The sequence below is a fragment of the Cydia fagiglandana genome, chromosome 6, assembly GCF_963556715.1.
Source record: "Cydia fagiglandana chromosome 6, ilCydFagi1.1, whole genome shotgun sequence".
NCBI lineage: Eukaryota > Metazoa > Arthropoda > Insecta > Lepidoptera > Tortricidae > Cydia > Cydia fagiglandana.
Window position 1 is genome coordinate 4710955 of NC_085937.1, and position 27866 is coordinate 4738820.

General features: G+C 42.6%; 1 protein-coding gene across 4 annotated transcripts; it reads left to right on the forward strand.

Annotated features, from left to right (window-relative positions):
- The first annotated feature begins 49 nt into the window (after window positions 1–49).
- LOC134665021 (chromodomain-helicase-DNA-binding protein Mi-2 homolog) lies at window positions 50–27695 on the forward strand. 4 transcript variants are annotated; one of them, XM_063521789.1, is made up of 21 exons: window positions 50–225; window positions 648–718; window positions 1007–1129; window positions 3127–3271; window positions 6709–6854; window positions 7935–8108; window positions 9128–9307; window positions 10698–10883; window positions 11404–11529; window positions 12484–12659; window positions 16718–16841; window positions 17780–17929; window positions 18382–18551; window positions 18731–18905; window positions 19019–22168; window positions 22533–22820; window positions 23447–23641; window positions 24323–24485; window positions 25266–25414; window positions 26764–26815; window positions 27420–27695. In XM_063521789.1, exons 1-20 carry the CDS (start codon window positions 189–191, stop codon window positions 26770–26772), a joined length of 5937 nt encoding a protein of 1978 aa, XP_063377859.1. In that variant the 5' UTR covers window positions 50–188; the 3' UTR covers window positions 26773–26815; window positions 27420–27695. The 4 variants fall into 4 exon arrangements, with proteins under 4 accessions (XP_063377859.1, XP_063377860.1, XP_063377861.1 ...); XM_063521790.1 differs by having other exon boundaries at window positions 10713–10883; XM_063521791.1 differs by lacking the exons at window positions 50–225; window positions 648–718; window positions 1007–1129; window positions 3127–3271 and adding an exon at window positions 3452–3575.
- The last annotated feature ends 171 nt before the right edge of the window (window positions 27696–27866 follow it).

Sequence of the window (27866 nt, forward strand, 5' to 3'; positions counted from 1 at the left end):
TGGTATCCCTAAAATTTCTTCTTTTTTCTTGTGCAAGCGAGATAGCGAATAGTGCCAGTCTTCTCCTCGTAGTGAAGGCGGCATCAATTTCTGAATTAATTACCATTTGTCGCGAAACTGCGCGTCCTCTATCTTTTCTAGACCTAAATCTCTAATCTTATCCCTGCTTGTGTTAAATAGTGTTCTAAATGGCTTCAGATGATGAAGTAGACGGTTCATTTGCAGGTAAACGTTGAATATCTATTAGCATGTCATAGGTAAGCCGCGAATAGCGGTATCATGTGTTTACTTGCGGTATAAGCAATTAAAAATTTGAAGATTTTGGCTTTCGAATTGAAGTGTTAAAAACAAACAGCAACAAACGACAGTATGTGTTCTTAAAACATCTAATAGTGCAGTTTAATGGTGTAATCGTTTTCGGTGGGTTGTAAATATTTTGTGAGTGGCAGTTCGTGACAGAAAAGAACATGCAATTCTGCTCATTACTACTTAACAAAATGGACGCCGCCAAACAAAGGGATTAGTGACCTTAACCACTAGGAGCGCGCGTGTTTCGGAAAATACTGGGTTCTCGTGGGTTTGCCGGTTCGGGACAGGTGGTGAGCATGGTTGCAGTGGTTTGACCAGTTTATTTTATTTCGTTTTAGGCGACGAGGACGTGGAGGAAGGTGAAGGTCAGAATGAAAATTCTGGGGAAAGTGATGAAGCACCACCTAAGGTAAGAGGTTAATTTTATTATTAGGTGTTCTCTCAATACATTTAATTAATAGCCAGCATTGGTTTATATGTAAACAAAAGTGCTTGATAACACTGTGTTGGCACCTTAGGTGATTAGAGGGATCCCTGATGTACTGATAAATAATATAGACACTATAAAACCTATTTAACATAATTTATTTAATTTTAAAACCACCAATGAGGTTTAATGCCCATCTGAATGTCTTCTAAACCAATGCATATTGGCATCCTTTTATTTTGTAAACAAAATAAAATAAACTTTCCATAGGAGGATGATGAATACTCTCCAGAAGATGCCAGAAAGAAGAAGAAGGGTAAGAAAAGAAAGGCCCGTGGAGAAGACAAAAAGGGCAGAAAGAAAAAGAAGAAGCGAAAGAATGAAAGTGAAGATGTAAGTACTTTATATATATGTATAGAAAAACTGCTGCCTGCAAATTTGTTGGTATAAAACTTAACAATCATATAAATTCTATCCCCCTTATTCATAAAACTTTACAGGCCTGATTAAGTAAAATTGTGTTTTATCCCTTTCTGCCAAATACATAAGTCAAAATCACAGATAATGACAAACAATACATACACATACATACAATTACTATGTAATTCAGGCCAGTAACACATTTATGAATAACACCTTAAATCACTAAGTTAACAGCCTCCTAGCCTAGTTGGTAGTTAACCTGCCTATGAAGCAGGAGGTTGCAGGTTGAATCCTGGTAAGAGCATTTAAACATAAACACAATTTATCATATAAAACAAAGACTTAAAAATAGTGATAGTTTACATGTGCCTGAACTAGGATTCCCTGTGTTTCAGGCGTGAAGTATGGCAAACATTGTTCAAACTAATTAATTTTCACTTACAGAAAACACATTATAATTTAGCAACTTAATACAATAATATTTATTTGTATGTTTGTCACAGATTTCCTTCTGATCCATGTGATAAAAACTGACATCATAATAAATTTTTTTTTACAGTTTTATTAATGGTTCCATGAGTCATTGGTGAAAAATATTGTCTTTGGCTGAAATAACCTTTGAATTAACAAAAAAATAGCCCCTTCCCTTGGGGCCCTGGAGGCTTCGCACTGTACTGAGGCCAAGAACGTATGGCATTTAACATGTCCTAACACAGACCCGCCTGTCAACCCATGTTCGCAGAGGCAGTGGGACGAGCCTCTCTGCCGTCTAACTAGGAACCGTCTCCTAGATTCGGCACTTAGTCCGACAGATCGCGCTCGTCTTCTTGCCACTGCGGAATGGGAGTCGGGTCTGTGGTTACAGACACTACCATCCACAACTGTGGGCACATTGCTGGATAATACTACATTCCGTTTGGCCACATGTTTAAGAATAGGGGCATCAACAAACATACCCCACCGGTGCCAATGCGGAATTATGGTGGATAATCTGGGCCACCACGGCCTCTCATGCAGCCGTAGCGCTGGAAGGATCCCCCGCCACGCCAGCCTCAACAACGTCATCCGAAGGGCCCTTGTCAGTGCCAAGGTACCGGCGGTCCTCGAGCCCAATGGTCTGGCCAGGGTCGATGGCAAGAGGCCTGACGGAATGACGCTGGTGCCTTGGAGTATGGGACGGCCACTTGTCTGGGACGCTACGTGCGTTGATACCCTGGCGCCGTCCCATATTCCAGGCACCAAAGTTGGCGCTGGTGCGGCCGCATCCTCGGCCGAAAGCCTCAAACGCCGCAAATATGTCACACTAGGTAGTAGCTATATATTTGCGGCGTTTGGTGTGGAAACCTTGGGGCCGTGGGGACCTAGCGCGCGTCGCCTCTATGGGGAGTTATCAAAGCGCCTCATAGAGGCCTCCGGTGACCAGAGGGCTGGCCTATATTTTGCCCAAAGGATCAGCATTGCCATCCAGCGGGGCAATGCGGCTAGCCTTCTGGGCACCCTACCTACGGACCATGACTTAGGGCAAATTTTTTATTTATAAGTTTTAGTGATTTGTTATAAAGTTGTAAAAATGTTATTAAAAAATAGCAAATTATTTATTTTTCCTGTAAAACATTCAAGTTCAAGCCAATTTAATTAGGCAAGCTAACCTAGTAAAAGTACTAATTTATCCTTATGCTTATTACCTTGATATTACAATGGCTCCTGTTATGTCATTATTTCAGATAAACATAACAAGGAAACATTTGAAAAGCATTACAGTACAAAAGGCTTAGCCATGAGTAACATGGGTTTTATTAGCATGAACATTTAGAAATGTAACCCCCTGGAGTCCCAAGGATTTAAATTATCAGCCAAACAATGACAGGTTTTAAGTTTTGAATTTAATTTTGATTATTCCTTCTCAAGGAATTACTTTACACGTGTACAGTAAAAGCACAGACATTAAAGGTTTTGTATTTGTCCAGGACGACGAGTTTGGGTTGGAGATTGAAGCGGAAGGTGACAGTGACTATGCGCTAAGCGCTATGACAAGCAAGAAATCGCGCAAGGGCCGCGGCAGCAGGCACAACACTACGCCCTCTACACCTGCCGCTTCTGACTCTGGCTCTGGTGAGTTGTCACCTAGTTCATCTTGGAGGTTGATGCAGCAGGTGACGGTGAGTATTCATTAAGCGCAGTGATAAGTAAGAAATCACGCAACGGCCGCGGCAGCAGGCACAACACTACGCCCTCTACACCTGCCGCTTCTGACTCTGGCTCTGGTGAGTTGTAACCTAGTTCATCTTGGAGGTTGATGCAGGAGGTGACGGTGAGTATTCACTAAGCGCAGTGATAAGTAAGAAATCGCGCAAGGGCCGCGGCAGCAGGCACAACACTACGCCCTCTACACCTGCCACTTCTGACTCTGGCTCTGGTGAGTTGTAACCTAGTTCATCTATGGGGTTGAAACAGGTGACGATGAGTAACCACTAAGCGCAGTGATAAGTAATAAATCGCTCAAGGGCCGCGGCAGCAGGCACAACCCTACGCCCTCTACATCTGCCGCTTCTGACTCTGGCTCTGGTGAGTTGTAACCTAGTTCATCTATGGGGTTGAAACAGGTGACGATGAGTAACCACTAAGCGCAGTGATAAGTAATAAATCGCTCAAGGGCAGCGGCAGCAAGCACAATTCTACGCACTTTATACTCACTGCCTCTGAACCAGACTTTGTGAGTGATAACATGGAGCATTCTTCTTCCTCCTCGATTCCTCATGACTGAGGGCCCCCCCATATTTAGCGTCTTTGGAGCGTCGGCGTCTACAACTCTATGGCCGCTGCTCGACGCAACGTCGACGCAACGACGACGCAACTGCGCAGCGATGTCATTTTGCATAGCGCTGACCATACACCGACGCTCGAAAGACGCTAGATGTGGGGGGGCCCTGAGGGTCGTGACCACATGATGTCGTTATTTTTTGTGCACCAAGGCTCTCCATTCTACACGATTTTCTGCCTTCCTAATAATAGGCGCCTGGACACACATGGATAAATGGAGTACATACACACTGTTTTACTTTTATAGAGTTTATACGACCGTAAGTTCACCACGCTCAGGCGGTCTTATTCAATTTCAATTTCAAAGCCTTTAATTTCGAGCATACAGTTAATAATAATATTTAGTACAGTTTTCGTTATTTGTTCATGTGTTTGCAGCAACCGTCGGCTCGACGTGTCCTTTTGACACAAAGGCCTCCTCCAATGCCTTCCATGCCTCTCTGTCTCTAGCTAGTCGTGTCCATAGTGGACCCGCAGTTTTCCTTAGATCATCTGACCATCTTTTGTATTGTCTGCCTCTTTTCCTTTTTGTGTTGTCTCGTGGGGTCCACACAGTCAGTATGTTTGACCACTTCTGCTTTTCCCTGAGCATGTGGCCCGCCCACTTCCATTTTAGAGTTTTTGATTTTAGAGTAACATCTTCTAATTTTGTGATCTCTCTTATTTCCGTCGCCCGTTTTCTGTCTCTTTTTGTGTACCCTAACATGCTTCTCTCCATTCCCCTCTGGCATGTTATTAGTTTTTGTGTCATTTTCTCTGTTGCGGCCCAGGTTTGGCATCCGTATGTTAGTATAGGCAATATACACATATTGAAAACTTTTCTTTTTATTGAGATGCGGTAATCTTTATTTTTCATGATGGTTTTTAGGGACCAGAACCTGTTCCATGCATTTGTGACCCTTCTGTTCATTTCTTGTTGCATTTGATCAGACATAGAGATGAGTTGGCCCAAGTAAATGTATGATTTTACCCATTCAATGTCTTCCCCGTCCACTGCGATTGGTACTTCCATTCTGTTGGTCATAATTTTAGTTTTGCTTTTATTTATTGTTAGGCCAACCTCTCTGCTCCTGCTTGTTAGGTCTTGCAGCATGTGTCTTAGGGACTCTGGATCGTTAGTCATGAGCACTATATCATCCGCGAATCTCAAGTGATTTAGTTTCTTGCCGTTTACATTTATGCCTGAATCGGTCCAATCAAGTTTTTTAAATACTTCTTCCAGCACGCAAATGAAAATTTTTGGTGAGAGTGGATCGCCTTGTCTGACTCCTCGTTTGACAGGGAACTCTTCTCCTAGCAACTCTAGTTTGACTTGGGCGGAGCTGTTACTGTACACGTTCTTTATTAGTTGTATGTATTTTCTCTCAACACCCAGGCGGTCTTATACTTGTTTGTAAATACGCCGCCGTAAACTAATGACTAAGTTGAATGCTGGGCCATTTTCTACTACAATAACAAACCATCTTCTTGATGAGTAAAGATTGTAAACATAAACGCAAATGAAATAAGCAATCACACACTTCTACCAAATCAATATGTTATTAGGTAAGATATCTGAGGTTTATACAACTCATGAGATACTTTGGGTGCCGTGTGGTATTATTGAGGGCTATTAGTGACAAGTACAATATTATTATCCTAGAATAAAGTGTTTTATTCAGTGTGTGAAATCAGCACAGCTCTGCATTTTTATTCAAAATGTACAGTCACAATAGCAAGACTTTGATATTTATTTATCTGGTTTGGTTTGGTAATTGAAACATTTTAAATTGATGAATATGATGAATTTGAAAACGAGAACTTTTGGTTAAAGTCCAATATAGGTTAGCTAAAATATGTGAGAAAAGAAGTCAACCGTGCAGCTTACTCAATCTTTTTTTGCTTGCGACTGCAGAAAAAGTTATTGCAGTCAAAGTAAAAGTAGTTGGTCTTTTACCATCGCCCACACAGTTAACTGTACATCGGTGGACCTTATGCCTTTTGTAATAAGGTTCACTGTACATTATGTTACGACTATGTCAACTAAAATCAAACACGATTATATTCTCATCATTCCAAATCCCATTTCTCCCAACATTAGATAGCAATTATGAATGACCGATTCGCTCCCCGCAATGCAACCTAATAGAAGTATTGGCGTACGAAGGTCGGGGTCGTTGGCCTCGCGCGACGAGACTAGAGTAACAATTATAGAGCGTTGGTATTGTACCCGCGTAGCCTCCACGCTCTCACTGGCTGGGATGATCACTTTTTTTGACAAAAACAAAATAATTGAGACGAAAGTTTCATTTCAGTTTTTTACATCATTATGGATTGTAAAATGTTGATTAACTTTACTATCAATACAAATATAGTAAGATATTTAATTAAGTTTTATTTTATTTTCGATAAATCCGCAGGTCGCGGGTTCAAATCCTGTACGAATGAGTTTTTCGGAACTTATGTACAATTGTACGAAATATCATTTGACATTCACCAGTTGCTTTTCGGTGAAGGAAAACATCGTGAGGAAACGGGACTGATCCCAATAAGGCCTAGTTTCCCCTCTGGGTTGAAAGGTCAGATGGCAGTCGCTATCGTAAAAAATATTGCCTACGTCAAAACATGGGATTACTTGTCAAGCGGACCCCAGGCTCCCATGAGCAGTGGCAAAATGCCGGGATAACCTGAGAAAGAAGAATACTCGCACGTTTCAATGTTATGGTATCTAAAATTCTTTTATTTTGCAGGCATGCCGACAGTGGAGGAAGTTTGCTCCTCGTTCGGACTCACGGACGTAGACATCCAGTACACGGACGCGGACCTCGAGAACTTGACGTCCTACAAGCTTTTCCAGCAGCATGTCCGGCCGTTGCTGGTTAAAGAAAATCCAAAGGTCATTCATTATTTTTTAAGAAGCAGAAACGCCTATTATATCTTTGAATAAGTTTACGGTATAGACTCACTTGTTTTAAACTGCTTGAGAAAGGAGGCTCTTCGAAACATGTCGAGTGACAAAAACAAGTGAGTCTAAACTGTAAAATTATTTAATGTTAGTATGTCTCACAACATACAGTTTAAATTCGGTCCATAGGCAGTAACTTTTCCACTTTTAAATTTATTATTATTCATATTTGTTTCTATTAGAATGTTAAGAATGTAGATATAATTATTGCACATTCATCACTTAACTCGATTCGGTTGTTACCAAATTACCATTATAAACATTACTGAAAATAACTCACTGGCTTTTCCGAGCAGACACAATAATTTGTTAAATTTATCCCTAATTAAATCTAGCGTCAGCATGTTTTTTTTCAAGAGCATTGTATTGTTTCAATTCCCTACACTGACACTAACACACGTTTTAACGTCTATTAGCGTGTATTAGCGAAGTTGTGATATTTGTGACTCGTTTTTATAACGATTTTTTTGAGTACTGCCTCCTCTAACTTTGCTGAAGTCTATAAAACAATTGTTACACAGTAGACAATTTCGTGTAGTCATCCCTTAGAGAATATAACCAACGGAGTGGTCATTAACAGGCGTTCCCCTCTGTCGAAAAAAGGCGGCCAATGGTCAACCACATGTCAAACAAATGTACGGACTGACGTTTATCTGACATGGCTATGTTGACGTTACGTATACATTTGATGTGCCCCTCCCCCGCAAAAAACGGCAGACTATTTTGTACCGAAAATTATAGACATGGCGTCTCCGTTGGTTATATCCTCTAAGAGTCATCCTTTTCTAAACCCCCTTTTTTCAACGCGCAAGCAAGCTCGTTATCTGCCACAATGCTTTGTCGCTATCCCTAACCCCAACTTGGCAAACCCTTTAGGGCCACTTGTGCCATTCTACTATCCCTGGTTACTATGGTTACCAGTACAATTTGACACTAGGTTAACGGTTTAACCGCTTAACCCCGGGTTATTGGGATGGTGCAATGTTAATAACATTGTTATATGTCGATTAGGTGCCAGTATCGAAACTGATGATGCTGGTGGCCGCAAAATGGCGGCTGTTCTGCGAGACCAACCCGAACCTGGGCGGCGGCTCCAACATGGGCTCCGAGGAGAACACCAACACGTCCACGGCCTCCGACTACGTGCCCAAAGCTAGGGCTGGACGCCCGCCTAAGGAACCAAAGGTTAGTGTAATAGATAGTAGGATCCTATAGATGTGCTATACGCGCGCCTCCGTGATCCAGTTAATATATACTAGATTCATGGTTAGTGTAAACTTTACATGCTACTTAGGCCAGGGGTCGGCAAACTTTTGAGAAGAAGAGCCAACCGCAGTAAAAATCACCAGTTTTAGGAAAGCCAAAGAACCGCAAATGGTGAATCAGTGTTCCAGAAGAGATCAGAAGATGTCAGATGTTTTTTTGGTAGCTTGAAGAGCCGCAATTTACCCCCAAAGAGCCACATGCGGCTCGCAAGCCGTGGTTTGCCAATTTAGGCCCTTCGCCGATGCATCCGAAAGCTGAAAGTATGCGTACGCATCTTGATACTAACGAGCGATTTCTAAAAGCGGCTCGATGCTTGTAGATGTGATTTCAACCTTTTACTATGGCCCAATAGTACTATCGTACAGAAAAGAAATGTTCTACAAAACCGTAGTTTGACAGCGATTCAGGGACGAATCATGCTGTCCCTATCTTATGTATGGTAATATCCTTTTCGGCTGTTTAGGGTTGTCAAAATTCAGGGTATTATCTTATCTGTGGTCGTACACGCAAAGGGATGCTGCTCGGATGCTGAGTCGAAAATGTCCGAACGCTCCTTTCCTACCCCTGCTATGCGTATATCATAAAAGCGGACAGGCAATAACAATTGGTGTTTCATCAGGCGTGGCTCACTCCGCGATTTCGTCGCTTTGCAATAGGTAGCTAAAAGTACTTTAGTTTCCTAGGAAAGCGGTGCCATCATATAGCGGCCGTCTCCATACAAATACTACGACACCCATATTTAGTCGTATTATTTAGTATGGAGACGGCCGCTATATGACGGCACCGCTATCTTAGGAAAACCAATCTTTAGCCATACGCCGCGCGTGGTGCTGTCGCCACCTAGCGGCCATATCTGTCCTGATCTTAACAGACGCGTTTTGTTAGAGAGTGAGTCTTCTGTACCTAGTACTATTATTAACTGTGTGGTTTTATGTCAGAACGAGGACACAGTGGAGGAGGTGGAGGAGGACGAGGAGGAGGCGGACAGCGACGGCGGCACGCCCGCGCCGCGCAAGCGCGGCCGCAAGGCCAAGCACGGCCCGCGCGGCAAGCCCGGCCGCAAGCCTAAAGTGCCCACGCTCAAGATCAAGTTCAGCAAGCGCAAGCGGACCAGCAGCGTGAGTACTCACATATAGTGGTTCACGTGTGAGATTGTAGTTTCAGAGGGCCTACCGCGAAATCAGGATGATGAGTCGATTATTGCTAGGACAATAGAGTTGGGTCAAGTTAACTTTGAATTCCGAAAAACGGATACAGTGGAACCTAGATAATTGCAATCTCAAGGGACCGGCCAATTTTTGTCAATTAACCAGGTTTTTCATTTAAGCAGGTCGTGTCAATTAACGAGGTTCAAAAAATCGTTGTGTCAATTATAGAGGTTTTCATTAATAGAGGTTGCGTTCTGACAAATTTCTTTTATGGAGGTGCAAATAACCATTTTAAGTAGATTTACGCGCTTACATTCTATATATTGCTTCCGTCTATACTTGCACTTTTACACTACATTAATTACAACTTTATTTTCTTATCATTTGGGTTTAAAAAATTCCCTTGAATTGTAGAAGAAAGTTTTATTAGAATGTAAAAAGCATACTTTGTTTTTTATTGATCAAAACTATTTCACCTACTACAGGCTGTGATAGATACCCAATAAATAAATTAAATTCTGGATGGAGATATAAATAAAATGATCATTGCTATTAAAATATTGTTTCTGCTGTATACAACTACATTATTTCAATTACAGAGGTAATAAGCAAGACTCGTTTCAATAATAGAGGTAAAAACAAGAGCAAAAATAACGGTTTTTTTTAGCACAGTGTCAATTATAGAGGTCTTAAGTTGCGATGTGGTCAATTATAGAGGCAAAATTACGAAAAGCACTAAAATCTAAATTGCAATTATAGAGGTTCCAAAATTTCAATTATAGAGGCCTTTTGGTCTCAAGGGACCGGGACCGGACTTTTGGTTGCAATTATTGAGGTTTTCCATTTATCCAGGTGCCAATTAACCAGGTTTCACTGTATATTGTTTATAGCCCAGTACACACGAATGTACAGTGGCGTTCAAAAGTGCATGAATAGATGTCGACCGTAATGCCTTAATATTACGGTTGAAACATGTCCATGCAGTTTTGAACGCCAGTGTAAGTCTTGTGCTAAATTTACTCTTCTATAAGTTTGGTTCAGGACATATTCAACTAATCCAAACCAATTTTAATTTGAATCTACAATAATATCAAACGCCTTGTTAAATAATTTCCATTACCATCATCATCATTTGTTTCAATCTGAATTATTATAAGATCCATACAAGTAATTTTGAAAAGTTTCATGCTTTACTGTGAATTTCCTGCTTAAATATTGCAATTTACGCTTTAAATTGACGCTTTTTCAGGACAAAATTGGCACGGTGGTGGACGATTCGCTTTATAATACAGCTTAAAACGTGTGGCACTCGAACCAATTGTTACAAACGATACTTACCACTTTCTCCAAACTTATTTAGATCCATTCATCACAGGAGGAGGACCCGGAGGGTAGCGCGGGGGCCAACTCGGAGTCGGACGCGGAGTTCGAGCAGATGCTCGCCGAGGCCGAGGAGCCCCAGCCGCCGCCGCCGCCCGCCGCCGCCGCCGCCGCCGCCGCCGCCGCCGCCGACGACGCCGCGCAGCCCGCGCCGGACGGCACGCCGGTCTGTACTCTACCACTACTACTAGCTCTACCACAAGACTGATGATCTGACGGAGGACATCAGAATAACTAATATTCATACGAAATAGCCATTTAAATCATTTATTCATTTGCGAGAATGTAGTACACAAAACAAGTTCTTACAATATAAAGATGTCCAATACATTCTGCTTAACAAACCATGCAAACAAGGTTTGCTTAACCTAAACTAAATTACAACTATTTTAAAGTAAGGAGATACTACCATGCACCACTCTGCCCTTGACCTAGGTTAGACGGCGACGTCGGAAAATTCAAAATGCCAATCTTCCTTTAGTAGCATAATTTAAAAATAAATCTATGCTTCTTATTAATTTTGTAAGACGCGTAAATGTACGAATAACAGGCTATGCTGGATGCGTTATCCTCATCACAGGGCAGTTTAGAAAAGACCGCCTTCACCAGCCGCCAGACAGAACCTATTTTTTTTTTGTTCTCTATTAATTGTATTGTTCTGTTTACCCATAACATATTGATTACAGGCGCCCAAGAAGAAAGCCAAGACCAAGATTGGTAACAAGAGCAAGAAGAAGAGGAACAAGCTCAAGACCACCAACAAGTTCCCCGACGGCGCGGAGGGCGAGCAGGAGCACCAGGACTATTGCGAGGTAACATTCTTATTTCATATCCATACAAAAATCTATGAGCTCTATGTAATCTATGAACTTTGAGTGCCAAAGGCGTGCGGCCATAGTCCAATATCAACCTTCGTGCATTCCGACAAGGGTCACGGTGACGCGCCGCACAAATTACGCGTATTGGTTTTCAAGGGGGTAAAACATATACAAAAAAAATCTAAGACAGCTTATAATATTGATGACTTAAATGACGTGTATCTTCATGTTGTTTTTAGACTGGACAATAAACCAGGCGGCCTAGCCAAGATGAAATTAGTTTGCGCTACGATAACGTAATATCTCTCTTTATAATAAAAAAAGCCCATAATAAATAGTGAAAATAATAAAATAAAATATAATAATAAAAAATAGCCCATTTGTCTATGGTACTTGTGAAACTTTCATGTCACTACTAAAAAAGTAGGAGAAGATTACGGCTGGGAATACTTTTATAGCCCGCACTACGATTGAGTTTAATTAGCTCACTCCCCTCTGCCTCGCCTGGCTCGCCTATACAACAAGCATGCTAACATTGTCCCCTCACTGGATGTGTTTCACGACAGTGAAGCCTCATTTAAAAACAAATTATTATCTGCTGGCAACCTCAGCTAGCTCGTCTAACTCACCTTAGTTACGTTGTGTGGAAAAATTATTGTTAATATTGAGTTGTTAATTAGTATTTTATAGTGACTTATTCTAATTATTGTAACTTATACTTAGTTAGTTTTTTCTTGAGTGTTAACTTAAATGTGTAAATTATACATTATAATACTTAATGCATGCTGTGATTGCCTATAAGTGGGGGAGCAATAATAAATGTGCCCTCTTAGTATGTTACTTATATTTAGTATGTAAATTGTATCTTCTGTTGGTGATCCTAATAAATAAACAAATAAACAAACAAATTAAAATGCGATTTTTCTCTAATTTGCCACAATCCCACAGGTGTGCCAACAAGGCGGCGAGATCATCCTTTGCGACACGTGCCCGCGCGCCTACCACCTGGTGTGCCTGGAGCCCGAGCTGGAGGAAACGCCCGAGGGCCGCTGGTCGTGCCCGCACTGCGAGGCCGAGGGCAACCAAGACCAGGAAGACGATGACGAGCATCAGGAGTTCTGCAGGTCTCTATACTTAGTTATCTTCACACCTAAACCTAACCCTCCTAAGACCTAAGTCTTCCTACGTGTATACGCTCAACGAAGCTGGCCAACTTTATTGTCACACGTGCAATAGAATATTTAAGACCAAGTTCGGCCTGGCCAGCCACATAAGAGCTCACGCCAGACAACGTCCATGATATTTATTTAGGATCGCCATCATCGAAAACGATGAGGAGGACTATATATATATATATCTTCACATTTATCATCTATAGGATCTATTCTATAAAGCAACAAGTTATAGGAATATAGGTGTATGTGGATGTGATTGACAAGCGCTGCTCAATAGATTTACACAGGCGAGGCATATTTACACACTCGGCAATTTCTCGCGAGGCCGTCTCTCTTCTGTTCGGCCCAATGGCGAGAGGCCTTTTGTGTTGTGATGCCAATTTTGTGCATACCTGGAATTTAACTAGTCTAAAATGGGGTTTATCTTTTCTAACCTATAATACCAGGGCTCTGATATATTGGTAACTATAATATTTAAAACTTTCGCGTTTTGAACACATTAACTCGCATATACATATAGACGGGTCTATCGCGATTTTTTTGCTGGGTCATTACCATTAGTTAGCCGCGACCACGACCAGTGAAACCTGTGTCGAAACGTCGGTAAATAAAGGTAATAAAATAAATTTGCGATAGACCGACTGTAAATGTGAGTTAATATATTGGTAACTGTTAATGTGAAGATTAAGAGCCAACAGGAGTGATCATTCCTCCATACAAACGTACTCCTCGTTTTCCTCCGTGGTTTTTGAAGCTAGAGCAATGATTTTTTCAACACAGATTAATATTGTGAATATCTGTGTCGGACCGTTTTGCTTTTTGTGATATTTTTGTTTTTTAAGGCGCTAGAGCCCTTCAAAAATGGCCAAAATGGCCTAATTGACTATGCCGCAATGAGAGGCGTGGTATTCAAAACTGATATCAATTAGCCAAAAAAGCAAAACGGTCCGACACAGATAATTTCATAATCATTTAGATTTCCAAATTTGGTTACGATTGGTTAAGTTTTGGAGGAGGAAAAAGAGGAGTACGAAACCTCGATTTTTGTCATTTTTACGCAGGATTTTTCGCCTCAGCTGCAGTTGTCCCTATCGCACTAATTTTAGGGGCGGAGTCAAGTTTCTAAATACGTACACAGCCAGAAAAGTGATGGGCAATAGTCGACATTTAATGTCGATAATCTAGTGATGTAAGAAGTTATCGATAAACCGTCTTGTGTGAAAATATCTAGATCCTCCTAAGACACAAGGGGTTTTGCGTTGAGAGGGAACACATTTTTGTAGTTACATAGGTTCAATCTATTTTGAACTTTTTGATTCTAATATTTCAAATTAGAAATCAAAATCAAAAATATTTCATTGCATTGTTATGGGTTTACAAAATTTTTAGGTACAGTCACGCTCCGTAATTGTCGAGCAATTTAAGGTCCTAGCTAGGGAATGCAATCTCGCACCAAGATTGGCGATTCGAGATCTCGCACGAAAAATCCGAATCGAGATTGGGTGTTTCGAGATCTCGACAGTCAGATTTTCGGGATCGAGATTAATATCTCGACGAGATCGAATTTGACAAAGTAACTAAAAATGTGTTATTTTAATCAAAAATCTCTAAGAATTCCATACATATAGACCTCGTAAAATCGGGCGTATCGAGATATTCCTAGGAATATAATGAAACGCCGACATTTCATGATCTGCCTAGCGAACACCAGCCATTTTGTGCAAACCTCAAGGTGTGATATTCTGATATTCCTATAGTCTATAGGCAAATTAAACAAAAGTCGTCTCCATCACGATTTTCGTCGACATCTCTTCTAAATACCTAAAACTGGTATGGACGTGTTCCTCGTGGTCTCCAGAATATGAATAGACCGGTTTTTATTTTATGAAGGGGGGGGGGGGACGTGTCGAAAAAAAGGAAGGAAAAAGTGGGCGGCCGACCAGCATTGGTATTTGTTCACGTCTTTAGTCCTATGGGACCGATCGGTTCGTGTGAGATGTCGTTTGAAAGAGTATTAAACGTGCAATTATTGTTTTATAAAAACCGTAGTCATAACTGTAGTCATTTACAAAATACATATTTAAAATATATGATTTTTTACCGTGCATGGATGGCATAAGTACTGACAAAACATGCGTCTAACTCAATAAATTATAACTTTACCGCAATTAATGTTATTATAAAATATACGAAAAATTTCATTAGCTTTCCAAAAACATAAGTTTTATTGCTGTATGATATTATATAACAAAGTAATGATGAATTTTGTTCCGTCACGTAAATTGCGGGCGACCGACCTCAACTGATCATTATTTCTCGGGTTCTATTTTACTGATCAATTGGTGATGCATACCATTAGAAAGAATATTAAACATACTATAATTGGTTTCTAATAACCGTAGTCATAACTGTAGTCATTTACAAAATCATTGAAAATATATGATTTCTCGATCAATTATTTTACAATGCGCCCGCTATGAAGCTAGGAATATCAAAGAATGCATTGCTCTGATGGATCTGCCGTCTCTTTCATAAGGAAGATCGTGATATGCCTGGGTTAATATTAGATCAGGAAATGGTGGCGTTTCATGATACGCCTAGGATTACGATTTTACGATATGCCGCCGACATACTACTTATTTAAGGTACCTCATGTTATATTTTGAAAATAACAACAACAAATTAAATTGACATTTACATAAAATATAATAATATTTACATAAAATCAATTTTAATTTTTACTTTACTTGTATGAAATGCTATCGATGTTAAACCACTATTTACCTTTACTTAGAAACTGCGTAACAATAATAGAGCTAAAGCCGGACACATAATAGCACTGCCTGAACAACATGAATCTAAGGTCATATATTACTTAAAACAAAGTATTTCACTTTCAGTCTTGTTCGAGATCTCGAAAATATTAATCGAAATCTCGACCGAGATTGCATATATCGAGATTTCCTGTCAACTAGGTTAAATTTCGAAAATACGTGCGAGATCTAGCGAGATCTCGAAATTGCGAGATCTAGATTGCATTCCCTAGTCCTAGCTGAATTGGTTGTTTCCTGGTTGTTTCATACACTTACTCTTACTCTATAGAATGTCCAATCCTGCCTTACAAAGACGTTAATATTTATATTTGTCATGTCTATACTTCGTTTCTGAGCATTATTGAAAAAAAAATACTTACTTGATACTAGTATATTGACCACTAAGTACATAAATAGGGTAATTCGCCAGTAACAGGCCACTATTAGTAGGTAACTGGCCACGCCAAACCAAAAATGAATTCTATTCACCTATAAATAGAATTCATTTTAGTATAAGGTGGTCAGTTATTGAAACCTTATACCTACTAAAATGAATTCTGTATAGAGGTGAATAGAATTCATTTTTAGTTTAGGGCGGCCAGTTACTGGCGAATTACCCTATTCGATATCGAGTTCCGTAAACGTAAGCCGGGTAAGTAAAAAAGTTCAATCGCAATAGGGTAATTCGTCAGTGGCCACCCCAAACCAAAAATGAATTATATTCACCTATAAATTGAATTAATTTTAGTATAAGGTGGCCAGTTATTGAAGTTATTGAAACCTTATACTAAAATGAATTCTGTTTATAGGTGAATAGGATTCATTTTTAGTTTAGGGCGGCCAGTTATTAAAAGTGGCCAGTTACTGGCGAATTACCCTACTTAGTAGAAGCAGTAATAATAAGTGACAATGCAAATTGCAATCAGTGAGGTGCGCGCCGGCGCGAGTACGGGCGCACCGCACGCGTCTGTGTGCGTGCATTACACACACAAATACAGTCTCTCACGCCGCGGTTACGCCCCGTCAGAGCGACGGGTATATTCAGCTTGAAATCTCAAAATTGACTTTTAGCTCAGCTCCCGTTTCGTCTTAATTAACTCTTTTACAGTTTTGGTTTATTAACATTTGGTTTTCTATCGACTGAAAAGGACTTTTTTTTTTTACTTCGTAAAAGTAATTATTAATCTTACACAGAATTTGCAAGGACGGCGGCGAGCTGCTTTGCTGCGACTCATGCCCGTCGGCTTACCATCGCTTCTGTCTCAACCCACCGCTGGAGGAGGTGCCGGACGGGGAATGGAAATGTCCGCGGTGCAGTGTGAGTATAGATTGTCAAACGACGATTGTCTCATTTCAATCATAGACAGAGAGCATCATACTGTCTTTGTCTTACACTAGTACTAGCACCCAAAAGAAAAGGATGAGTATAGTTTTCCTGGTTCTTACTGACTGGCAAATTAGTTTGACCAAATATACAGGGTGTCCCACGGCTATGCCACATGGAGGGAAAGTACCCTAAATATTGTAGATGGAACATTTTACTGAAAGAAGACATTATTTTAATTTAAAAAACAATTTAAACTGCATACATAGATTTTTAAATAATTACATGGTTGAACCGGGAATCGAACCCGCCACACGAGAAAAAAAATCATCTGTAGCTTTATCATACCGATCGAAAGGCTTGATCATAAGGATTATTTTTTGCTAAAGAACATAGTGTCAGAAACAAAAGGAAGACCATGAATTTTAACATTTGATGTGAAATTTAGCGAAATAATCAAAAGAGTGCGGCTTTGTATTCAACAGAATGAGACTACATTTTGAGCATTTGATAAATTAAATTGATTAATTTTGAATTAAAAATGTTAAAATTCATAGGCTTCCTTTTATTTCCGACACTATGTTATTTAGCAAAAAATAATCCTTATGATCAAGCCTTTTGATCGGTATGATAAAGCTAGAGGGTGATTTTTTTTCTCGTGCGGCGGGTTCGATTCCCGGTTCAACCATGTAATTATTTAAAAATCTATGAATGCAGTTTAAATTGTTTTTTAAATTAAAATACTGTCTTCTTTCAGTAAAATGTTCCATCTACAATATTTAGGGTACTATCCCTCCATGTGGCATAGCCGTGGGACGCCCTGTATGTATGCTCTCAAGCTTTTCCTGGAACTGGATGAAATGTTTGAGAGACTAAGAAAAGGATGGGAAGTGCTTGCATTAAAGTTGTGACATGTTATTATTTATTTGCAGTGTCCTCCAATAGATGGCAAAGTAAACAAGATCCTAACATGGCGCTGGAAGGAGCACTCGGCCAAGTCCAAGGCGCCGCGCGAACGGGAGTTCTTCGTCAAGTGGTTCGAACGCTCCTACTGGCACTGCAGCTGGATCTCGGAACTGCAGGTATGTACCAAATAACAGAACAAGCGATATTGAACCTTACATCCAAGTAATAGAGGCTGCAAAAGTTATTGATGACTGTTATCACTTTATTGTTGATTGCTTGTAAAATTTCCGTATAAAACCGCAAATATTGGCACAAAGGTGTACATGGTACAGTCATGAGCAATAGTATCTTACACAACTAGGGCCGCAAAAATATGTGACACGTTCTTATTTGGAGCGCAATAAGAGCGCGTCATATATTTTTGCGGCCCTAGTTGTGTAAGATACTATTGCTGATGACTGTACAATATATTTGTCAAAGAGATCATTTTGTGTATACTGAATCGTCAAATCGCAGTTACCATAAGAGATGACATTACTTTTGATTACATTTGTCAGTGACACGATGATTAGTTAGTCATCAAAATTTTATTTTACCATTGATTAATTAAATCAAATTCTGTCAACAGTTGGACGTGTTCCATCCACTGATGTATCGCTACTACATGCGCAAATACGACACGGAGGAACCGCCGAAGCTAGAAGAGCCCCTCGATGAACAAGATGGCCGATACAAGCGCATCAAGAGCAAGCAGGGCCAGGATTCAGACGAGAAGGCACTAGAGGAGAAATACTACAGGTTAGTAGACAGGGACATTCAATGCGCATGTTACATGCGCAAATACGACACTGAAGCAAGGAGAGCCGCTAGATGTGCGCATCTTTGGTAAAACTAGCGGCGCCTTCGGTAGTTTTGGCCAAAATTTACACGTTTACCTGACAAAAGCAGTGTTTTGAATTGAGATGTTTGCTGTCCAGATACGGCGTGAAGCCGGAGTGGCTGATCGTGCACCGCGTGATCAACCACCGCACGAGCCGCGACGGCACTACGTACTACCTGGTGAAGTGGCGCGACCTGTCCTACGACCAGGCCACCTGGGAGTCCGAGCACGCCGACATCGTGGGCCTCAAGCAGGCCGTCGAGTATTATCAGGTTAGTACGTTCATTTCGTTCACTCCAGAGAAATTTTTAAATTTTAAACGTTAAGGAATAGAGGAGTTCAATTTAGCCTCAGCCACTTTTACCAACGTATTTTTTTGTCGCAGGATATGCGTTCCTTCATCACTTCGGAAGGCAAATCGAAGGGAAGCAAAGGCAAGAAGGCCGGGCGCAAGAGCAAGACCCGCGACCCGATCGACGACGACGAGAGCAGCAGTGGCCAGCAGGTGAAGGTGGCCGGCCACAAGTACTGCCCGCCACCCGACAAGCCTATCACCAACCTCAACAAGAAGTACGAGGAGCAGCCGGCCTTCCTCTATGAGACTGGCATGCAGCTGCACCCCTACCAGCTCGAGGGGCTCAACTGGCTGCGCTACTCCTGGGGCCAGGGCATCGACACCATCCTCGCCGACGAGATGGGGCTCGGCAAGACCATCCAGACCGTCACCTTCCTCTACTCCCTATTCAAGGAGGGCCACTGCAAGGGGCCGTTCTTGGTCTCCGTTCCTCTTTCCACCATCATCAATTGGGAGAGAGAATTCGAACTGTGGGCGCCGGACCTATACTGCATCACTTACGTCGGTGACAAGGATTCGAGAGCGGTCATTAGAGAGAACGAGTTGACGTTCGACGATGGCGCTAATAGAGGCGGCAGACCGTCAAAAATTAAGTCTCAGGTCAAATTTAATGTCTTGCTCACTTCGTACGAATTGGTTTCTATCGACGCTACGTGTCTCGGCTCCATCGACTGGGCCGTGTTAGTCGTCGACGAAGCCCACAGACTAAAGAGTAACCAGTCTAAATTCTTTAGGCTGCTCGCCGGCTACCATATCAACTACAAACTTTTGCTCACCGGTACTCCCCTTCAGAACAACCTCGAGGAGTTGTTCCATCTTTTGAATTTCTTGAACAAGGACAAATTTAACGATCTCGCCGCGTTCCAGAACGAGTTCGCGGACGTTTCGAAAGAGGAGCAAGTCAAGAGGCTTCACGAAATGCTGGGGCCGCATATGCTGCGACGACTTAAAGCCGACGTGTTGAAGAACATGCCCACCAAGTCCGAGTTCATCGTGCGCGTCGAGCTGTCTCCCATGCAGAAGAAATATTACAAATACATTTTGACGAGGAATTATGAAGCTCTAAACCCGAAGAGTGGAGGTCAGACCGTGTCTCTGTTGAACGTGATGATGGATTTGAAGAAATGCTGCAACCATCCTTATCTCTTCCCCGTGGCAGCGGAAGAAGCGCCGCTAGGAACCCACGGAAACTACGACACGTCTGCTCTGATCAAAGCTTCGGGAAAACTTGTTCTTTTGGCTAAAATGTTGCATAAACTCAAGGAGCAAGGCCACAGAGTTCTTATTTTCTCACAGATGACAAAAATGTTGGATATCCTCGAAGACTTCTTAGAAGGCGCCGGTTACAAGTATGAGAGAATTGACGGTGGGATCACTGGACCCACCCGTCAGGAAGCCATCGATAGGTTCAACGCTCCAGGCGCCCAACAGTTCGTGTTCTTGCTGTCCACGCGAGCAGGTGGTCTAGGTATCAACTTGGCCACCGCCGACACTGTCATAATTTACGACTCCGATTGGAATCCTCACAACGACATCCAGGCCTTCTCCCGTGCCCATCGTATCGGTCAAGCGAACAAAGTGATGATCTACCGCTTCGTCACGCGCAACAGTGTCGAAGAGCGAGTCACACAGGTCGCCAAGAGGAAGATGATGTTGACCCACTTGGTCGTACGCCCCGGCATGGGCGGCAAAGGCGCCAACTTCACCAAACAGGAGTTGGACGATATTCTCCGATTCGGTACCGAAGAGTTATTCAAAGAAGAGGAGGGCAAAGAAGAAGCCATCCATTACGACGATAAAGCCGTATCAGACCTGCTCGATCGATCGAAGGAGGGTATTGAATCGAAGGAATCGTGGGCTAACGAATATCTCAGTTCCTTCAAAGTGGCCAGCTACTCCACAAAGGAAGGTGAAAACGAGGAGGAAGTCGACACGGAAATCATCAAACAGGAAGCCGAGAACACCGACCCGGCGTACTGGATCAAACTGCTCCGGCACCATTACGAGCAGCACCAGGAAGACCAGGCGCGGACGCTCGGCAAAGGCAAGCGAGTGCGCAAACAGGTCAACTACAACGACGGCAGCGTCGCCCAAACAGAAAACAGGGAGGACTCGACGTGGCAGGAGAACGGCTCCGATTACAACTCCGACTTTTCCCAGGGTAGCGAGGACGATAAGGAGGATGACGATTTCGATGAGAAGAATGACAACGGAGATCTGCTCAGTCGCCGCAGCAAGCGACGTCTCGAGAGACGGGAGGAGCGCGACCGACCGCTGCCGCCGCTGCTCGCTCGCGTCGGAGGAAACATGGAAGTCCTCGGCTTCAACGCTCGCCAGAGGAAGTCCTTCCTCAACGCCATCATGCGATACGGCATGCCGCCCCAGGACGCGTTCAACTCGCAATGGCTAGTGCGCGATCTCCGAGGCAAATCCGAGAGGAACTTCAAGGCCTACGTGTCGCTGTTCATGCGGCATCTGTGCGAGCCCGGCGCGGACAACGCGGAAACGTTCGCCGACGGCGTGCCCCGCGAGGGCCTGTCGCGGCAGCACGTGCTCACGAGGATCGGCGTCATGAGCCTGATAAGGAAGAAGGTGCAGGAGTTCGAGCACATCAACGGGTACTACAGCATGCCGGAGCTGATCCGCAAACCGGTGGAGCCGGTGAAGATCGCGGGAGCCGCCGGCGAGAGCGCCGCGCCCAGCCCCGCGCCCTCCACCGCCACGCCCGCCACCTCCGCCGCGCCCTCGCCCGCGCCGGCGGCGGCAGCGGCACCTGCCGCCGACAAGGACAAGGACGAGGCGCCCAAGGAGGAGAAACCCGACAAGGAACCTAAAGACGAGCCGATGGATACCAGCGATAAGGAGGAGCGCGAGAAATCCGCAGAAAAGGAGACTCCGAAAGAGGAGCCGGCCGAGGCTAAACCCGAGCCGGAGCGTCGCATGTCCGTCGACGAGGAGCCTCCCAAGGAGGAGGAGAAGAAGGAGGAGGTTAAAGAGGAGGCTCAGGAGGAGGCCGAGAAGGAGAAGCCCAAGGAGGAGCCCAAGGAGGACGATAAGAAGGAGGAGGACAAGAAGAGCGAGAAGGCGGACTCCGAGGCCTCCGAGAAGCCGAGCAAAGATGAGAAGAAGGATGACGACGATGATGATGTCGTGCTGGTCAAGGAGGAGGACGATCTCAAGGTTAGTAAAGTAAAACATAATGTTTACCTTTATTTCTTCGAGAGGAGATAAAACATCGCGATACAACATTCGAAGTAAATATGCTTATAGCGAATCAATTGCAGATTTCAACTTCTAACATGATATACTTAAATATGGGAGATGGGAGGTATATAAAACCTACCCTGAGTTCAAAACTTCTCCACAATGCATGTAAATTCTGAGCAATCACCTAACTGAAGCGCCCAGTAGTCGGATTTATGAAAGTCGCTTAAAACAGAACAACTGTTCTAATTTTGTTCGCTCACATGTAGCACAAGCCCTGTTCAAAACGGGCTATCACAAGGAAGAATAAGTTTCTTAATACTCTTTCATTTATACGTAGGTGGAGCGACGCAAGTTCATGTTCAACATCGCCGACGGCGGGTTCACGGAGCTGCACACACTGTGGCTGAACGAGGAGCGCGCCGCCGCGCCCGGCCGCGAGTACGAGATCTGGCACCGCCGCCACGACTACTGGCTGCTCGCCGGCATCGTCACGCACGGCTACGGCCGCTGGCAGGACATACAGAACGACCTGCGCTTCGCCATCATCAACGAGCCCTTCAAGATGGACGTCGGCAAGGGAAACTTCCTTGAGATCAAGAACAAGTTCCTTGCGAGGAGGTTCAAGGTAAGAGATTAGGTAGAATAATGCTATTATACGAGATTTAAAGTGTGATTCTATGGAACTTGCTAATGCTCTAGTTTCCCAGGATAGCGGTGCCGTCATCTAGCGGCCGTCTCCATATTTGGACTACGACATCCATATTTGGCCGTATTATTTAGTATGGAGACGGCCGCTATATGACGGCACCGATATCCTAGGAAAACCGATCTTAACTATGTAAATAAACCGCTATATTAAAATTGTCAAAGAATGATGAATTTACTAGTGACTTTTGTTTACATAGTAAGCAAGTTCCATAGAATGACACTTTATCAACGAACAGCCCTTTGGAATTTTCACATACATAATAATGAGCCGTTCACAGTAGCCGCAGCAATGGGGAACTTTGATTCACTATTTGATATTTATATCATCATTCGCTTGCCCTTATCCCATTCATTTGGGATCGGCGCAGCATGTCTTTTTCTTCCATACCTCTCTCTCGCCCGCCATCATTCACTTGCGTTCGTTTCATATCCTCTCTCACACAGTCCATCCACCTTTACCTCGGTTTTCCTCTCCTGTTACTTCCTTCTACATTCGTTATTTGATATTTATATAAAGGTTTAATTCGTAATTTTGTTTCATAGCTGTTGGAACAAGCGCTGGTAATCGAGGAGCAACTGAGGCGAGCGGCGTACCTGAACTTAACCCAGGACCCGAACCACCCCGCCATGTCGCTGAACGCGCGCTTCGCCGAGGTGGAGTGCCTCGCCGAGTCCCACCAGCACCTCAGCAAGGAGTCGCTCGCGGGCAACAAGCCGGCCAACGCCGTGCTGCACAAGGTACTGTGCCGTCACACCTCCGGGTTCATTTCTTGTAGAAGCAGTTACGGCTATTAACCTTTTGGACGCCAATGACCGATATGTCCGCAACGTAGGTCCAACGCCAAAAACCGATTAATCCGTCACAGACCACAGAGCAACACAAACCTACGTCCATATGCTTAAAGTTCAATTTCAGTTTGGACACTTCGGTGACAGCTTTTGTGTTTGACACGGCGTCGAAAAGGTTAATAATTTAACTTGTTTGCTGAAGTCGATTTATTCAAACATACCGGGAATATTGGTCTTTTAAACTACTTGCACTACGTCGGTGGCAAACAAGTGTACGGCCCATCTGATGGTAAGCTACAACCATAGCCTATGGATGCCTCGAATTTTACATGCGCGTTGCCGACCTTTTAAAAACCGGGTCACTCCTTTTTTGATGAACCCCATACTGTAGTCCTTCGAGACAACCTTGAAAGCGAGCTATTTCCACAGTCGGAGAGTGTGCTGGAGGAGTGTGTGGAGGTGTGTGTGTGTTGTGGAGGTTTTTAAGAATTATTTCAGAGATTCTTTCACATTTTTTTGAGAAAACTATACATACCTAGGCGCGAAAAAGGGATCTCCAGCCTCGTATCTACTTGACTGCCAGTCCCTATGTTCCCAATCTCTGTAGTAACCTGTTATTGTGTTGTGCAGGTGCTGAACCAGCTGGAGGAGCTGCTGTCCGACATGAAGTCGGACGTGTCGCGGCTACCGGCCACGCTGGCGCGCATCCCGCCTGTGGCGCAGCGCCTGCAGATGTCGGAGCGCTCCATCCTGTCCCGCCTCGCCGCCACCGCCGGCAACCCCGTGCCCGCCGGTAACTACGTCTAACACTGTTTATTTTATATGGACAGTCAACAGCTAAGAGCCTACCACTGTCGCGCTAATACGGAAGACTGATAGAGAGACATAATACTTTTCGTTGTGGAAGCGATAGCGATTGCACCCTTGGCTAGGCCGGCTGTTTCTCTATCGCTTATTCGAGCGATAGAGAGGCAGATAAAGAAATATCGATTATCGTTGTAGGGTCTCTGTTCACTTGCATCATGAGAATTGGATATTAATTCTAAGCTCATCTAATTTAGCACATCAGTTTAACCTTTTGGACGCCAATCACCGTTATATCCGCACCGCAAGTTCAACGCCGAATGATCGGTCACAGGTAACAGAGCAACATAGACCTACGTGCATATGCATATAGTTCAATTTCAGTTGTGACACTTCGGTGACGTGGCATCCGAGTGACAGCTTTTGTGTTTGACACGGCGTCGAAAAGGTTAAAGAATCGCTTACCTGAGCTGTTCGTATCTTTATCAAAAACGAGGTTAGGGGACATCTGTTTTGGTTTTGAAAACAAGCTAATAATGCATTTATTGCAAGTAACTAATGTTCCATCGGCATGTTTCCGAAGTTGTATTTTTTTTAGCATATTGCATCGTACTGCGAAAATTACTCAAAAATGTTTATAATATGACTGCTACGCAAAATGTGCTTGCAAGTTTAAAGATATTCTTAGTAATCTTGGGCATCGTCGAAGGGCTTGATTTGACCGTTATAATCACGCCATGTTTTAATTCCGGCACCTTATTTGTTCCAGCTCAAATGGCGGCGTTCCCGGCCGGGTTCGCGGCGACGGGCGCGCTGCCGGGCTTCGCGCCGGCGGCGGCGGCGGCGGCCAACTTCGCCAACTTCCGCCCGCAGTACTCCGTGCCCGGCCAGCCCGCCAGCGCCAACTCCAGCTCCAGCGTAACTACCAACACTTCATTACCTTTCCAATAACTTTCCACTTTAACCATGGTATAATAATATACTCCGCCTGGTACTCTCTTCCCGTCTTTTCTAGGTCACCTGACTGACACAAGCCTACGTCATCATGCGACAGCACTATATGGTAATATGCGATAGCGCTGTATATAGCGGCCATGTTATTGTGACGTAGGCTTGTGTCACTCTGGGAAGAGAAGACCATGTTTTATTAGACTATGACTTTAACCCTTTACCAGGCTGACATTTCAATAATGACAATCGAATGTCAGTCTTACTAGTCTAAAATAGAACACATGTTTGAAGTGCCATATGTGGAAAATATATATGACGTCCCATGGGTAAAGGTACCTTATGGCGGTTGGCGCTTACGCTATTATTAACGCCGCTCCAATATTATTCCTGCGCTATGCGACGTAAGCGCCAGCCGCCAGAAGGTACCTTTTGCCGTGGAACGTCACATATATCCTATAGTCTGGTAAAGGGTTAATAACTTTTAATTTTAATATTACTTTTAATAATGGGGCATGAGGTACGATTATGATTTAGGTGAGCCGACAATAATACAGTAATAAATCGATAGAAGAATGCAATTTTTGCTAATGAATTCATCGTATGAATATTATGTGAAAGATTTAAATATTATCCTCCTTAGACTAAATGTACATTACAATGTACAGTTGTACATATTCGTGCAAACTAATTTAATGTTTAAATTAGTTTCAACAACCAAATAAAGTAGTATTTCTTTTGTTTCATTGCTTTTTAAAACAAACGAAATTCGTTCTAATTTACTTATAGAATAAAGTTCAAATTAAAAATTTTAAAACTTTACATGGTGGGTCTTAACGAGGTTAAACTTGTGATATACATCTTAAACGCTCGGAGTAATTAACAATGGAGCCGCCATTAACAGGCATTCCCCTCTGTCGAAAATAGGCGGCCAATGGTCAACCATATGTATGGACTGACGTTTATCTGACATGACGTACCTATACATTTGATGTGCCCCTCCCCCGCAAAAAACGGCAGACTGTTTTGTACCGAAAAATTTAGACATGGCGTCTCCGTTGTTAATTACTCCGAGTCTTAAACGCGTTACTGGCCTGTAAATAGCTATTAATCGTTTGTCTTTTATCTGTCATTTTAACTTATGTATTTGTAAGAAAGGAATAAAACATAATTTAACTAAATCAGGGCCGTAAAGTTTTATGAATAAGGGGGTTAAATGTTAAAACTCTATGGGTTGATCCACTTTCGAGTGAGTTACTCTTTTAGATAGTTATCCAAATGATATAGGTAATGCTAACATGAAACTATTTCCTTTACAGAAATCATAAACCCGCGTAACTTATCCACCGCAATCGAATTGGCCAACTTCAGGTAATTATCGCACAATCGTATGATATTTATTAGCAAATAAAAGTTTCTGTTCATAAAAATGTACTGTCACACCAAGAATTAATGCAATACCTAATTTTAAAATCAGATTGTATTTTATAATTATATGTATATCAAGGTATACAGTATTAGTTTGTTATACACGTTAGTTCCTTTTCCTACCAATAAAGTGAAAATAAGATTTCACACTACATCTGTGTGTGTATGTGTGTGCGTGTGCGTAATGAATAATTATTTTCCATCGTATTTTCACGGAAACTTACGAATGTGTCTTGCTATTTCAGTTGCGGTACAAAAAGTAGGTACTGACATTGACTGAACTAGCAAGACAAATACGAACGGTTCCGAGAAAATACGATGGAAAACAATTATGCACTAAAGTGTCATTCCATGGAACTTGCTAACTATGTAAACAAACCGCCATATTAAAATTGTCTCTGAATGTCAATTTACTAATGACTTTTGTTTACATAGTTAGCAAGTTCCATAGAATGACACTTTACATCTGTAATTATGTTTAGTGTGGCAATGTACTTTCATTGTTTTTATTCTATTAAAGTATTCTAACAAAGTTTTTTTGTTTCAGTGAGCAAATTATGGTCGAATAGATGAATATTCTAGATGTAAGCTTTCCTGTTCCATGTTGGGTTGAAGTGATAACTATAGTGATTAGTGCATTATGCGTTAGGTAACATATTTTATGGCGTTTTGACAGACTCACAATACTATTTATTTCATCCTGACCTGTATGATGTCGATAATATTATATTATGTAATAAGTGATTGTGGATTTTTTGTTTTATGAATTCATTATTTTTGATTTACCAAAAATGAGAAATGAATAAATCATATTATTAAGTGATACTTTCGTATTATTTAACTTTCCCAGCGTAACGCTAAAGCTGTCCCCACAACTTTGATTCAATCAGTTAGGTATAAGTATTGCAGCCATACAGCACCATTTACATATGTGACGCCCCACGGGTAAAGGTACCTTATCGCGGTTGGCGCTTGGGCTATTATTAGCGCCACT